This window comes from Coccinella septempunctata, chromosome 5, assembly GCF_907165205.1.
Source record: "Coccinella septempunctata chromosome 5, icCocSept1.1, whole genome shotgun sequence".
NCBI lineage: Eukaryota > Metazoa > Arthropoda > Insecta > Coleoptera > Coccinellidae > Coccinella > Coccinella septempunctata.
In genome coordinates this window covers 7,225,941-7,238,317 of record NC_058193.1, presented here as the reverse complement: position 1 = coordinate 7,238,317, position 12,377 = coordinate 7,225,941, and the positions used below count along the sequence as shown (strand labels likewise).

The following is a 12,377-nucleotide window of genomic DNA, read 5'->3' as shown; positions in this document are numbered from 1 at the left end:
TACTATTTGGCAATTGACATGCTCCCAGATGACACTGAAATCCTTCACTAGAATTCCGAATGGCATCAGCCGGTATATTATTCACTTCAATTCTACTTTTGGAAGGAGCCCTCACTAAGCTTCGAAAAGCTAAAACAAAAATATTCAATCTCATCAAAAAATGAGTAAAATAGGAACTCAATTAAGGTGTTTCAGCGTCTTAATTTTGAGTTATTGGTTGAGTATATATTAATTTCATTGTTTTTATGAGACTTTAGTGTTACTTCTGATAACTAGAAAATTCTTATTCTACTTTGCTCCAGCAAATTCTTTAAGCATACCTGACATTTTCATGCTTCTGGATGTAGATTTTATGGAATTGCCCTTCGACCGGTGAGATGATATCATTTTTCATTTCCATGGCGACGTGCTGCGGCAGAACAGACAGAAGCAGTCGCTCCTAAAAAAAATTAACACTATCTGCACATGAAATTGATATGAAGGTGTTCTATCTATAATTTTAAAGATTAAATGATATCACTAATCGATAGTAACAAATGTTGAGAAACAGGTATTAATAAACTTCTATAGCCAATCACAAAGGACAAAAGGATTATTCAAATGGGTGTAATTATTTGTGTGTCTACTGTACAACCGATGTATTATGAGTGATGTTGTCGATATTTATCTCGATTCTGATCAAGTTGTATGTGATAATTTTTGACATTATAAATATAATTGAAATGGAATGTTTTTATATTCACCAAAAACCAATATATCGTTCTTGAATGGACTATACTTCCTTCTGATATCGTTATACATATGTCGGCCATTTTAGTAGTATAAGGTAAATACGAGGGTAAATAGGTCTTAAGCCCGTTTGCAACAGCCGAGAATTCTCTGGAGAATTCTCTACAAAATTCTCGCAAGAAAACGGCAGAGATTATTTTGTATGCAACTGAACAGAGAATTCTACCGAAAGTGCGTATGCAACGGTATATAATTCACGGCGCATGAATTTTCGAGTGAATTCTCTAGAGAATTCTCGGCTGTTGCAAACAGGGTTTGGAGGCCAATGAAAACGAACATATTTTCTTTAAATTTTTCACCATCAATACCCTTACGAACGCCACAGTGCCACTACTACACTATAATAAATACTTGGACGCAGCGTTTGCGTTGAGGTTTTTCATCTTTCAAAATGAGGAATTTGAAGGAATTACTGATATTGGAATCACTTCTGCATTCCTAGTGTTCCTTTTCTCTAAATGCTCTGATCACATTTGGTTTTCGAATCTCGGAGGAAACGAGCAATAGGTTTGCGCGATTCATCGCTTTTCACTCGAAAAATTCTAACGAAATACACTGCGCAAAAAAATTAACGCACATTCTGAGAATCTTAATTTTAATGAAAGTTAACTCTACATTGACTTATTAACTTATTTTTTATGTTCTCTCGGGAAGGTTTTGAACGAAACAAGACACATTGAATGGAAGAAAAATTCAGGATTTCACCGATTCTTATGTGAAAGAAGAGAAATGAAAAATTTTCAAAATACTGAAATGCTGATAAGTGATTTAATACTTGGTATTTCCACCCCTTGCGTTAATTACAGCTCGGCAACGACGGTTCATACTCAAAATGAGTGATCTTAAAATTTTCACCAATGTATGGGGCAAATGGCACTACATGCTCTTCAAGAATGTTCCTTATATACTTATCTGCATTCATAGCTCCATTATCAACGACCACTAGGTCTGTGCGAGCAGTCAAAAATATTCCACCCAATACCATAATCGATCCTCCCCCGAAACCAGTAGTATTCAGGAAATTGCACTGAGCATATCTTTCATGTGGACGTCTGTATACAAGGGAACGTCGATCACAATGGTAGAGGCAGAATCTAGACTCATCTGTGAAGAGAACTCTTTCCCAATCGGCCACTTCCCAATGGATATGCTCTCTCGAAAAATCCAAACGCGCCCTTCGATGGGCTGGGGTAAGAGCTGGGCCTCTTGCCGCGACACGAGGCCTTAAATCATATTCTCTGAGGCGATTTCTTATTGTCTGAGTGCTAATTTGCACCTCATGAGTTTGCTCAAGCTGAATTTGAAGGAGGCGAGCGGTTGCAAACCGTTGGGCCATATGAATAAAGAAGTAGTAAATGCTTTCACTTCAGTTTATTGAAAAGAAATTATACATTTTATAAGGAACTGACAAAGATAGTATTATAGTAAAAGCAAATACTCTTCTTTATGCATAAGACTCGTTGTCTCAACGAAGAAACTCTCAAGTAACGTTCTTGAATGGCAGTTGTTACCCGTGGTCTACCCTGACCTGGTCTTCGGACATTCATACCTGTCTCCCTGAATCGCTGCAACATTCTGGACACCCTTGTATGGGAAACTCCAAACCTTTCTGCAATTCTTGTGTATGTCCACCCTTCTTCTCGCAAAACTACCGCTTGGGCACATTCCTCTTGGGTCAAATTGCGTGTTTCGCGTTGCATAGCGATCGAGTGTAGAAAATCAAACGAAAGAAAAACTATTGATCACTAGAATTGATCGAGGACAACTGATTTTAAAATGGAGCCAATACATTCAAAATCTGATAATATCATATTTTTTTATTCCTGCTGGGAAAAAACATCTGTATTGAAGAAAACCGTTGAAAGTGGATAACATATGCGTGCATAATTCTGATAAAAATAATTATCATTGAGAACACCTTCAGTTGTAGAATAAATTTGAGATTTCCATAATGTGCGTTAATTTTTTTGCGCAGTGTAGACCCTCAAGTTCTGCACAAGGGACTTTGATGCCTCAGTTTTGAGTTTGGTGTTACGTTTTAAGTGGTTACGTGGATATGCGTTTGGTAGTCTAGGAGATTCGACTCTTTTTTTTTATATTTTTTATTCACTGCGTAGTTGAATATTCCGAATTTCATCTTTCATATAGAGTCTCCAAACCAGATCATTTGCACGAAATCAAAATTGGAACGGATCTTATGATAGTAAATTATTTAATTAACAGTTGGTCATATTCTGTTTAACAACAAAATATTTTATGAACAACGATTGGGGAGCTCCATGAATGAAAAAAGCTGCTCAGATATCTGAGATCTGCATATGAAAGTACTTATGAAAAACAAGTCCAACTTAGGCCCAGTTTCACAATCATTGGTAACCAGTGGTGGTTTGTTAACCACTACCTGTGAGTTAACCTAAGGTTTAAAAAGCTGCTCGTTTCTCAACAAAAAAATGAGTGATGGTTATTTGACCATCGGTTAAAATTTTTTTCTGAGGGTTGGTAATGCTTTTCGTGTACGATAGATCTACTTTTGGGCTATTTATTACTGACATTTCGTATTTCTGTGAAACAAGAACTAATAATAATAATTTAGAATATAGAAATTGTTATGACTATTACAGAAAACGATAAAACGTATGAGTACCGTACGAATGTCTGATCATCTGTACCGATTTGAGTTTCATAATTGCCTACAGGTTATTTTTCATTTGGATTTTGATTTGTGAAGCTGAAAGCGTTCGTTTTTTCTTGTGCGAAATAAGGAAAAACAGTGCAACTGTGCTGGAGCAATAGAAATTATTACTTTATTGAAAAATTCAAACAAAACTGAGTTTTTCATTCATAACTTGAAGTTCCTTAAATATTTTAAATCTATCTATGAAGTGTTTTCCTCAACAATTCTTCAGAAGCCTATTTATATTGATTATTTGAGTTTGAATTGCAATGCTTTGATCTATTTCAAAAATTCAAATTTCATCACTCTAATTCAACATATTTGCATAATAACTATTCATAAGATTCAGTCTAGTTCTTCTAGTTCTATTATTTGACAATAATTCTTGATCCCCTATAGGGGACACAGCTACATTTTGATATAAATTCATTGCTTCTTCTTCTCCTCTTAAAGGAGGTTGTCCTTCATTTTCATTACAAGTTATGTTATGTAAAAAAAACTGTGGAATTAATCATTGCTTGCATCTATACTTTTAATATTTAAGATATCTAATAGCTTAGAAGCATATACACAGTTTGCTGAATTGAGACAACAGTGTAGAATTGAGTCGGAGAATTGCTATCGTGAATATATAAATTCTGTCGAAAACTCTATAGAAATTAACCCAAAGTATTTTTGGAAATTTGTGAACGATTCCAAGTTGAATAAGAGTCTTCCCTCAACTATGTATTTCCAAGATGAAATTTCAGAAAATCCACAAGAAATAGCCGAATTTTTTGGTTCCTATTTTTCCAAAGTTTATGAGGCGAGCAAGCCAAAACACTTTAATACACCGCAGGATAATCTAGTCGATATAGGAAATGTATATTTTACGCCAGATGAAGTACTTAAAGAGTTGTTGACTTTGAATGACTCTAATGACTCGGGTGCTGATAATATTGGGGCGATATTTTTGAAGCGCTGAGGTGATATATTAGCTGAACCTTTATGCCTTATATTCAATAGCTCGATTAATTGCGGAAGTTATCCAAAGATCTGGAAAGATAACTTTGTTATTCCTGTACACAAGTCTGGAGATGAAAAAGATGTAAAAAATTATAGACCAATATTGAAATATTCTCACATCCCTAAAATTTTCGATAAGCTTGTCAACATCAAGATTTCACCCTGCCTTTCACGTGTTTTTCTATCAGAACAACACGGATTCATTAGCAAGAGATCGTTAACAACTAATCTTGTTTCGTACATAGACATCATTTCAAATGCAATGAAAGAAAAATTTCAGGTTGATAGCATTTGCACCGACTTTCAAAAAGTTTTTGACACGGTTCCACATTCGTTACTTGTTGAAAAACTTGAAGGGATCGGTGTCGGACCTCCGTTATTGGACTGGTTGTCTGATCGTCTGCGTGATGGTACCTTAAGGGTTAAGCTTGGAGATAGTATTATCTCCGAGCAGTTTCTCGTCCTTTCTGGGGTTGGTCAGGGTTCACCCCTTTCTACGCTACTCTTCCTATGTTTCATAAATTATGTGTGCGGACGTGAAGACGTTTACGATCACTCCGCCGATTCCTTTCAGAAGTGCTAATTAATCGTACTTAATTTCCTACCAAATTACTTCATATTTAGACCTTAAAATTGTGAAATTTTTCTCTATTCCTTTTGTTTCGCGATTCTTCACAAGAGACTATGGCTTCTTGTAAAAGTTGTGAACAATTAATAACAAACCGATATCCAGCCATTAACTGTACTGGTTTTTGCGGGGGTTCTTATCATGCCAACGGAACATGCAGCGAAATAAAAAAGGGTCAGCTGGCCGTTATCACGGGACTACCTGGTGCTGGTTGGCGGTGTTCGTCATGCAGAGGAGGATCCTCGAATCCCCGGGGTGACTCATCCGGTGCGATCGTGGAAACACCTCGTCGTCCGGTGGATTTTCCGGCTGCGAGCATGGCGGTGAGTGGAACCGGTAGAAACATTGGTGGTTCTGTTCCGGGCGACTTAAACTACATCATCGATCAGCTTGCCCAGGAGGTGAAGGGTTTGAAGGAATCGGTCAATTTTTGTTGTGACAAGATCACCGATTTCGAAGTAAAACTCCTCAAATTCAACGATATGATAGCTACCGTTTCCAAATTGGAGGTGGAGAATGAGAAGCTGGCTGGGGAGGTGTCCCTACTTAACACTAAGATCGAAGGCTTAGAAAGATATAATCGACAATACAACGTGGAAATACAAAATGTGCCGGACAGATCTGGTGAAAATTTGATTGAAACTGTGTCTACTATTGGTTCCTACATGGACATTCAAATGGAGCCGAGTTCAATTGATTACGTTACAAGAGTTCCTACAAACATCAAAGATAAACACAAGAATATAATTGTAAGATTTACTTCAAAGAAAACTCGTGACGACTTCCTTGCCTCTTACCGAAAGAAGCGCCTCTCTCTGAAGGCAGTCCGCAGTGGCTTGGCTGTAGAGGGAATATCTGATAGATTGTATATAAACGAGCATTTAACACTTACTAGCAAAATTATTTACAAGGAGGCCCGGGCTCTGGCGAGAACGAAAGGATACAAATATGTTTGGGCTCAAAACGGCAACGTGCTGATCAGAAAGGACGACAGATCAAGAATCATACATGTGTCCTCCGACACCATTCTGAAAAAACTTTAAATATATGTAATATTTATTTTATAGGCGTTCGTTATGGCTGAGTCTTTAAGTTGTTTTTACCAGAATGTGCGTGGTCTCAGAACTAAACTGAATGACTTTAGAACAAGTTCTAGTGCAAATGATCATGACTTGGTATTCGTCACCGAGTCCTGGTTAAATGACGGCATATTTGATGGTGAAGTTGTTGATCCTGCATTGTATTCAATTTTCCGAAGGGATCGATCTGCCACAACAAGTACTCGGAGGGACGGAGGTGGTGTGTTCATCGCAGTCAAAAACAGTTTAAAGCCTTTTCGAATTCTGGAATTCCAAAGCGACGCTGAGGATATATGGGTGAAAATTACAATCAAACATATCAAAATTTTGCTCTGTTGTGTATACATTCCTCCGACAGACTCTAGTGCTGTAGCTAACTTTTGTAAAAAACTTTATTCGAATATGCAAGATCTTAGAGACCATATTGTCCTTATTGTTGGAGATTTTAATTTTCCTAATTTGATGTGGGAGGTGGGCACTAACGGAGATTATAAGGCCATTAATGTTGATAGCAGGAGCGAAGAACTTTTAGATGCTTTATCATTTTTAGAGTTGCTACAATTCAATACCACTAAAAATACTAACGGCAAAACCCTAGATTTGATCCTTTGTAATAATTATTTAATAAATAATGTTCAGAAATGTGATTCGCCTGCTGTTCCGGAGGATAAACACCATCCAGCGCTAGAATTTTTGCTGGAGTTTGAAAATACCAAATTCTTAAAGAATAGTAATGAATATTTTTTCAGTTTTAAAAATGCTGATTATGACTTTATAAATCAAACATTAGCTGAAATATCATGGCCAGAATTATTAGATTGCAGTGATGTGGATTCTGATGTGGGCATCTTTTACGATATTATTTATGACATCATCGATTTGTGTGTTCCGAAGTTTAAAGTTAAGAAGAAATTCCCATCCTATTTCTCTTATCAATCAATTAAACTGATTAAACGTAAAAATAAAATTCACAAAAGGTGGAAGATTTATAAGAATACAACAGATGAAGTTGAGTTCAGGACACTACGATCTTTATGCAAAAAAAGCATTAAAATAGATTTCATGAAATATACCAATTCAGTTGAAAATGAAATTAAAATTGATCCTGGAAGGTTTTATAAGTTTGTTTCTATGAAAAGTAAGGTTTCCGGTTTTCCTAAATCTATGTCATTTGAAAACAAAACAGTAAGTGGTGGCCAACAAATAAGCGATCTCTTCTCTGAATATTTCGAAAGTGTGTACGCCCAACCACATTCCCATACTAAACTGGGTGACAACCCTGATGAACTAAATAACTACGTACTAAGTAGAATCGAACTAGATGTTGGCGACGTGAAAATCGGCCTGAACTCGTTAAATGCGAACAAAAGTGCAGGACCTGACTTGATACCTAGTTGTTTCATTCGTAACTGTAGCGAAGCACTCTCTATCCCGCTGACAATTATATATAACAAATCATTAAGAACAGGAGTGTTTCCGAAAAGATGGAAGGAGGCAACTATTGTACCTATTTTCAAGTCTGGTAAAAAGAACCTTATAAACAATTACAGACCTATTAGTAAGCTCTGTATTTTCGCAAAATTATTCGAATCAATTGTGTATCCTCACCTCCTTCATCTCGTTCATACTCAAATTATTCCTGAGCAGCATGGATATCTCAAGGGACGGTCCATTTAGACTAATTTACTTATATTCAATGAATACCTTCTTAAAAACTTAGATAAAGGAATACAAGTCGACGCTGTTTACACGGATTTCAGCAAAGCTTTCGATAAAATAAATATTTCACTGCTGATCACAAGATTAAAAGAAGTTGGGGTTCACGGTTCTCTCTTGCGTTGGTTTGAATCCTACTTGATTAATAGATCCCAATATGTTTCAGTGGAGGGTTTTAGATCTCGATATTTTGCAGCAACTTCAGGGGTGCCTCAGGGATCTCATCTGGGTCCACTATTATTTATCATATATATAAACAATATTAAAAAAAATTTCAATATCTGTAGGATACTACTCTTTGCTGATGACCTCAAAATTTATTTTCGAATCAAAGAACTCAATGATTGTGTAAACCTTCAAAATGAACTACGTCAGTTTGAGGAATTTTGTGAGAAGAGCGGTCTCATCCTAAACCTCACTAAATGTCATGTGGTTTCGTTTACAAGAGATAAAAATAAAATCCTCTATCCCTATGCAATGCACGATACAATACTCTGTCGTTCAACTCATGTAAAAGATCTAGGAATTGTATTTGATTCCAAAGTAAAATTTGATTTACATATCGACCATGTCACCTCGTCGTGTAATGCAACACTAGGATTTATACTGAGACAGAGTCGATGGTTTTCCAATCGAAAAACCGCAGTCATCCTCTACTATAGTTACGTGTTCAGTAAACTAAATTTTGCATCTTGTATATGGAATCCCAAATATGACATATATATAAACCGTCTCGAAAAAATTCAACGGAAGTTTCTCCGCACTTTGGGGTACAGATTCAACTTGAGACTAACGCGGGGAGATCCAAGTAACTACTCCATTAGGTTGAAGTACTTCAATATGATAAGCCTCAAAGATCGAAGAGTTGTAAGTGATGTTGTTTTTATCTGCAAATTGTTAGGCAATCGAGTGAACTCTCAGGACATCACTGGGATGGTTAATTTGCATGCGCCTATCAGAAGATCTAGGTGGCCGGAAACCTTCTATTTACCCCTAACGCACACAAATAGCGCTATGAATTCCCCTATCTTCAGGATGCTGCATCACTATAACAATCTGAAGGATCGTATAGATGTATTTTTTCAAAGCGAGGTAACCTTAAAAAATTCTCTCAAAAGGTATTTCTTATCACTCTATTAAATTATTTTGGTTTCCTTGTTTGCTATTTTTTCTTCTTACTGTTCAGTTATCTTTATTATAGGAATAGAGCCCTTTTGTTAATTTATTATTATTAATATATGATAGGGGCACTTTTGTTAATCTTTTTTGTATTTTTGATTTGTGAACACTGTTTTTGGGTATTGGATTACCTGTTTGTGTTCCTTTGTGAATAAATAAAAAAAAAATAAATGATATAGGAAAATATATTAGAGGAAGTCTATTTCTACTGTTCGCTGACGATCTTAAATTGTTTAGGGTCATACGGAGTATTCAAGATTGTCTTTCACTACAAGAAGATCTTATCAATGTTGAAAGGTGGTGTGTTGACAATGAAATGCAATTCAATATCGGTAAATGTGGTGTAATGAGATTTTACAGAATTAAATCACCTATCCAGTACGATTATAGGCTAAACAATGTCAAACTGAGCTCAAGCCTAATTGTTAAAGATCTAGGAATACACCTCGACCACCAACTGAATTTGATTCAGCATATTTTCATCATAACTCAGAAAGCTATGAGGATGCTTGGATTTATTAAAAGAAAACTCAAAGATTTTAATAATATCTCTGCCTTAAAAAGTGTTTATTTTGCGAATGTCCGAAGTATATTGGAATATTCAACTGTAGTTTGGTCTCCTTATTATGAAGTATGTACACAAAAATAATATTGAGCGCGTGCAACGAAAATTTTTAAGATGGGTTGCTTACAAAATGAGTATTCCCAAGGCCTCAATAAACTATGACCACCTACACGAGTCTTTATCAATGAAACCACTATCTATAAGAAGGAATAATTTTGATGTGATGTTTGTATATAAACTAATCAATAATTACATTGAAATATTAATGGAATCAACAATTCCGAAGGAATTGTCGTTCCAATAACGTGAGTTAGTCATGAACTATCATAGGAAATCCCAGAGAAGTCGAAAAATTCAAGTGCAACTGTAGACCGGTTTCGGGATCATTTTCCCTCGTCAGTACAGTATAGCACTGAATCTCTCGATCGGAGGATGGTGGTCTTATGCGATCTTGGGACGTCGCTTTGAGATATCTCATCACGATACGCCACCTGTCACGCAAAGACTGAACCGTATCGTGATGAGATATCTCAAAGCGACGTCCCAAGATCGCATAAGACCACCATCCTCCGATCGAGAGATTCAGTGCTATACTGTACTGACGAGGGAAAATGATCCCGAAACCGGTCTACAGTTGCACTTGAATTTTTCGACTTCTCTTGGATTTCCTATGATAGTTCATGACTAACTCACGTTATTGGAACGACAATTCCTTCGGAATTGTTGATTCCATTAATATTTCATTCTTCCGATGCGTCCGGTTAGGCGCTTGGAGTACTGTATATCTTTTTATACAGTATTCCTTCTTTTTGTATTGAATTCTCCAGACCAGAGTATGGCCATAGTGAGCCAACCCCCTCAATTCGCCCGTGGTCCTTGATGAATGTTTGCACATTCGATGACTGCGGGAAGAAGTTGAACTTGGGAGCCATGAACTGTTGTAGGGTCTGCAGAGAAAGTGAGGTTTGGTTCAGTCTTTGCGTGACAGGTGGCGTATCGTGATGAGATATCTCAAAGCGACGTCCCAAGATCGCATAAGACCACCACCCTCCGATCGAGAGATTCAGTGCTATACTGTACTGACGAGGGAAAATGATCCCGAAACCGGTCTACAGTTGCACTTGAATTTTTCGACTTCTCTGGGATTTCCTATGATAGTTCATGACTAACTCACGTTATTGGAACGACAATTCCTTCGGAATTGTTGATTCCATTAATATTTCATTCTTCCGATGCGTCCGGTTAGGCGCTTGGAGTACTGTATATCTTTTTATACAGTATTCCTTCTTTTTGTATCAATAATTACATTGATTGTGAATACTTAGTATCTAAGATAAAACTTAATGCGAAAAATGTATTCCTTAGACATAGAGATCTCTTATACATCGAATATAACCCCACTAATTATGCCATGAATAATCCGATTGCACGAGCGATAAAAGGGGCAAATGCATCGGAAATTGATCTATTTCAGATATCTATTTTTAGTCTCAAAAGATATTTTGAAGCTATTTGAACTTGTCAACTGTTCTTGTTGTTTTTCCTATGATATTTTTTTTTTGTAGATTTCAACATTTTTTGTTTGTTTTCTTGTTAATTTTTGGAATATTGTATATCTTATTGGAAAATTGGCTTTGCTGTTTGTAATTAATAATAATAATGATAATAATTCGTAAATTGGCATGTCCGTTAAAATAAATAAATAAATAAAATATTCTCATTGAAGGAGCTGAGATTTTTCGCTTCCAAATGCCTTCCTTTCCACTGTATTTCTGAATCTACAGAAGAAATCCAGGTCGACATATTCCTCAAAATAATTCCTCCTAGCTACAAATCTTCTGGGCCTCACTGTTTTCTCATCACTACTATGAGTATTCACCTCATAATCGTCAATGATGTTCGTAAATAATAACTAATAATCACCCAATACATGTGAAACGCTTCCTAACCAGTAATCTCGAAGAAATGCAGAATTGTCTCTGACAGAACTCAAAATATGTTATCTATGCAGAAAAGCATACGCCACGAAAATTCTATGTCCAGGTAACTCTTAGTTAACTTATGAAATTTTCAGGGTCAAGTCAACCACAAGTTAACTTTAGGTCAAACGATAAACCACACTTTGTGAAACAGAATTTTTGATTTAACCACTGGTCACTACATAACCTTGGGTTAACCATATATTGTGACACTGGGCCTTAATGTGTCAAGTTCACGTTAAAACTATACTCCACTCACAACTTTGCTTATAGCGTTTTTGACGCTCTATTGAGGTTCGTTATAAGCGAACATTAGTATATACATATACTCCATTCACTTTTATTTTAGCATATGATTGGCCATGGAAATTTAACACATTTCACTCTGTATAGTAGGAAAATGTGGGGTTATGACGCTTGTCAAAACATTTTTGGGTTTTAATTCAATGCTATGTTGCCCGTTCCACGTAAAAGTTTCAGTTATTACGTATTTTATCACAACGTCGAATCTCTTCGGAAAATATGTGACGAACATAATTGAAATTTATACAAACTGATTGAAGGCATACCAAATCCAATTATTCGCATGGAAAATACAAGAGATCAGTATAATATCATAATACACCAGCTTGAGGAGAGTTAATGTTATCTTCTTTGGCTAAAGTTTGAATACGTTACATCAGTTGTAGATTTCAAAAATAATAACCCGAAGATGAAATGCATATGATGCAGTGGTTGGGAATAGGTATCTCTCGAAAGAATT

The 12,377-nt window shown here is 36.2% G+C and overlaps 1 protein-coding gene across 9 annotated transcripts in view; it reads right to left on the bottom strand.

The window, feature by feature from the left end:
* LOC123312770 (Ca(2+)/calmodulin-responsive adenylate cyclase-like) overlaps positions 1–12,377 on the bottom strand; it is a 210,430-nt gene that overhangs the window by 138,221 nt on the left and 59,832 nt on the right. For all 9 annotated transcript variants that reach the window (XM_044897244.1, XM_044897245.1, XM_044897250.1 and 6 more), the window contains exon 4: positions 321–439. In XM_044897244.1, coding sequence (XP_044753179.1) covers positions 321–439 — 119 coding nt within the window. The remainder of the gene's footprint in view (positions 1–320; positions 440–12,377) is intronic.